This window comes from Plasmodium vivax, genomic scaffold, assembly GCF_000002415.2.
Source record: "Plasmodium vivax scf_7077 genomic scaffold, whole genome shotgun sequence".
Taxonomy (NCBI): domain Eukaryota; phylum Apicomplexa; class Aconoidasida; order Haemosporida; family Plasmodiidae; genus Plasmodium; species Plasmodium vivax.
The window spans coordinates 1-1,943 of record NW_001849994.1 but is presented as its reverse complement, the minus strand read 5'-3'; the positions used below and the strand labels follow the sequence as shown (position 1 = coordinate 1,943).

Here is a 1,943-nt window from a genome sequence, read left to right as displayed (position 1 = left end):
AGTTAAGCTTGGTACCGAGCTCGGATCCAGTACCCTTCACCATGTCGGATATATCAGACTTCTCCGAAACTGAGGAGTTTTCGGAAAACGAAAAGCAAAAGAAATTCTTCAAAAAGAAAAAGTCCATAAACTCCAGTCTCTCACAGAACAACACGACAGACAAAGCGGAGATGTTCAGCAAAAACAGCAGCATGCGAAGCGTTGACACTGCTCTGGAAGTGAATGGAAAGTTATCTATTCAAAAGTCAGGAACATTCGCATCAACAAAAAGTGGCGTGACGAAAAAGGGGTCTCAAGATGAGCATATGCTAATTGGAAACGAATCCAAATCGTTTAAAAATTTATATAGTGCCTCTAACTCTAAGCTGAAAGAAGAAGGGAAACCCAGTCCCACTCCCAGCCCAAACGCAAGAGTAGCGGATTGTGTCATGTCCCCACCAGAATTTTTTCTGTCCCATATTTATCACGACAATAAAGTGTTTACAAAAAAGTATGGCCACTCTATAGTAGAATACGAAAATGAGTTCTTCATATACGGGGGAATCAATTCTCAAAATGAATATCTGGACGAGTTTCTAACATTTACATATGGCCTCAACACATTTACATCTAAAAAGTTAAGTGTAAATCCAGGGAAAAGAGCCTATTCGTCCATGACCTTAACATACAATATTAATAACAACCCATCGTTATTGCTATTTGGAGGATTATGTGGGCCAAACGTATTGGCAAAAGATTGCTACATGTATGATTTTTTGGAAGACACCTGGTCCAAATATACCTACAAATTAGAGTCCATTCCAGGAACAAGATATGGCCATTCTTACACCTTTTGCTCTAGTACCTATACGACCGTGATTTGGGGGGGACTAAACCGAAATAACGAATTGCTAAATACGGGTCATAAATTTATTGGTGGAGAATGGTCTGAAATAAAGCACAAGGGGATATGTCCATCGGGAAGAGTCTTTTCCTCCATGGTTTGGCTAGATAGAGTTACAAAAGATAATGTCAATTATAGCTTTCTCTATCTGTTTGGGGGGGACACGACAAATAAAGGGACACCAACAGATGAGTTATGGGTATATAATTTCAAAAATGAGAATTGGACAATGGTGAAGAATTCCTCTGGGGAAGCCCCCTGTCCTAGGTGGAAACATGGAGCTGTTATTATTGATAAGAACATGTGGATCAGTGGTGGGCTATGTTCTGGGTGGTTTTCAAATTATTCCATCCCAGATTTGTATGTATATGATATACCCTCCAATTGTTGGTTTAACTGCCAGATAGCATCCAAGCAGATTCATAATTGTTACGACTATGGTACATTAAATTTGCATTCACAGACAAAGGCTTTCTTCCTGTTCGGAGGCAAAAATGCGAACAATGACCCTACCTCAAATGTGTGTAGGTTTGCACCTCTATGCACAAGTGTGTCCATTATGACCATGAGGAATGAGATAAAGAGATTTTCTAACTATGTCCTTGAAGTGAAAAAGGAGTCCGAAGAAACGGCAAATAATGTGTCGGAAATGCAGAAGATTATTCACACCTTCAGCTTGGATATAAAAGATTTCAAGATATTGTTTGAGGCCCTCACGCGAAGTATACAAATGCTTAAGGAGAATATAGAGAACGTGGACAGGGAAGTGACTCTTCTGAAGCAGCACCTTTCTGGGGCTGAGAAGAAGGAGGTGGATGTTGAGAAGGCACCCGCAGTGGGCGTCCAACCTTCAGCCACCGAGCCAGTTGCCGACACGGAAGTTAAGGCAAATGAGGTGGGAGTAGCGGAGGGGCAGAAGGGTCAAGACAATTCTGCAGATATCCAGCACAGTGGCGGCCGCTCGAGTCTAGAGGGCCCGCGGTTCGAAGGTAAGCCTATCCCTAACCCTCTCCTCGGTCTCGATTCTACGCGTACCGGTCATCATCACCATCACCATTGA

The 1,943-nt window shown here is 42.3% G+C and overlaps 1 protein-coding gene across 1 annotated transcript; it reads left to right on the top strand.

Moving 5' to 3' along the window:
• Positions 1-41: 41 nt before the first annotated feature.
• PVX_227290 (hypothetical protein) lies at positions 42-1,943 on the top strand (the record flags this gene model as incomplete). The annotated part of the gene is made up of 1 exon (XM_001612370.1): positions 42-1,943. One exon carries the CDS (start codon positions 42-44, stop codon positions 1,941-1,943), a length of 1,902 nt encoding a protein of 633 aa, XP_001612420.1.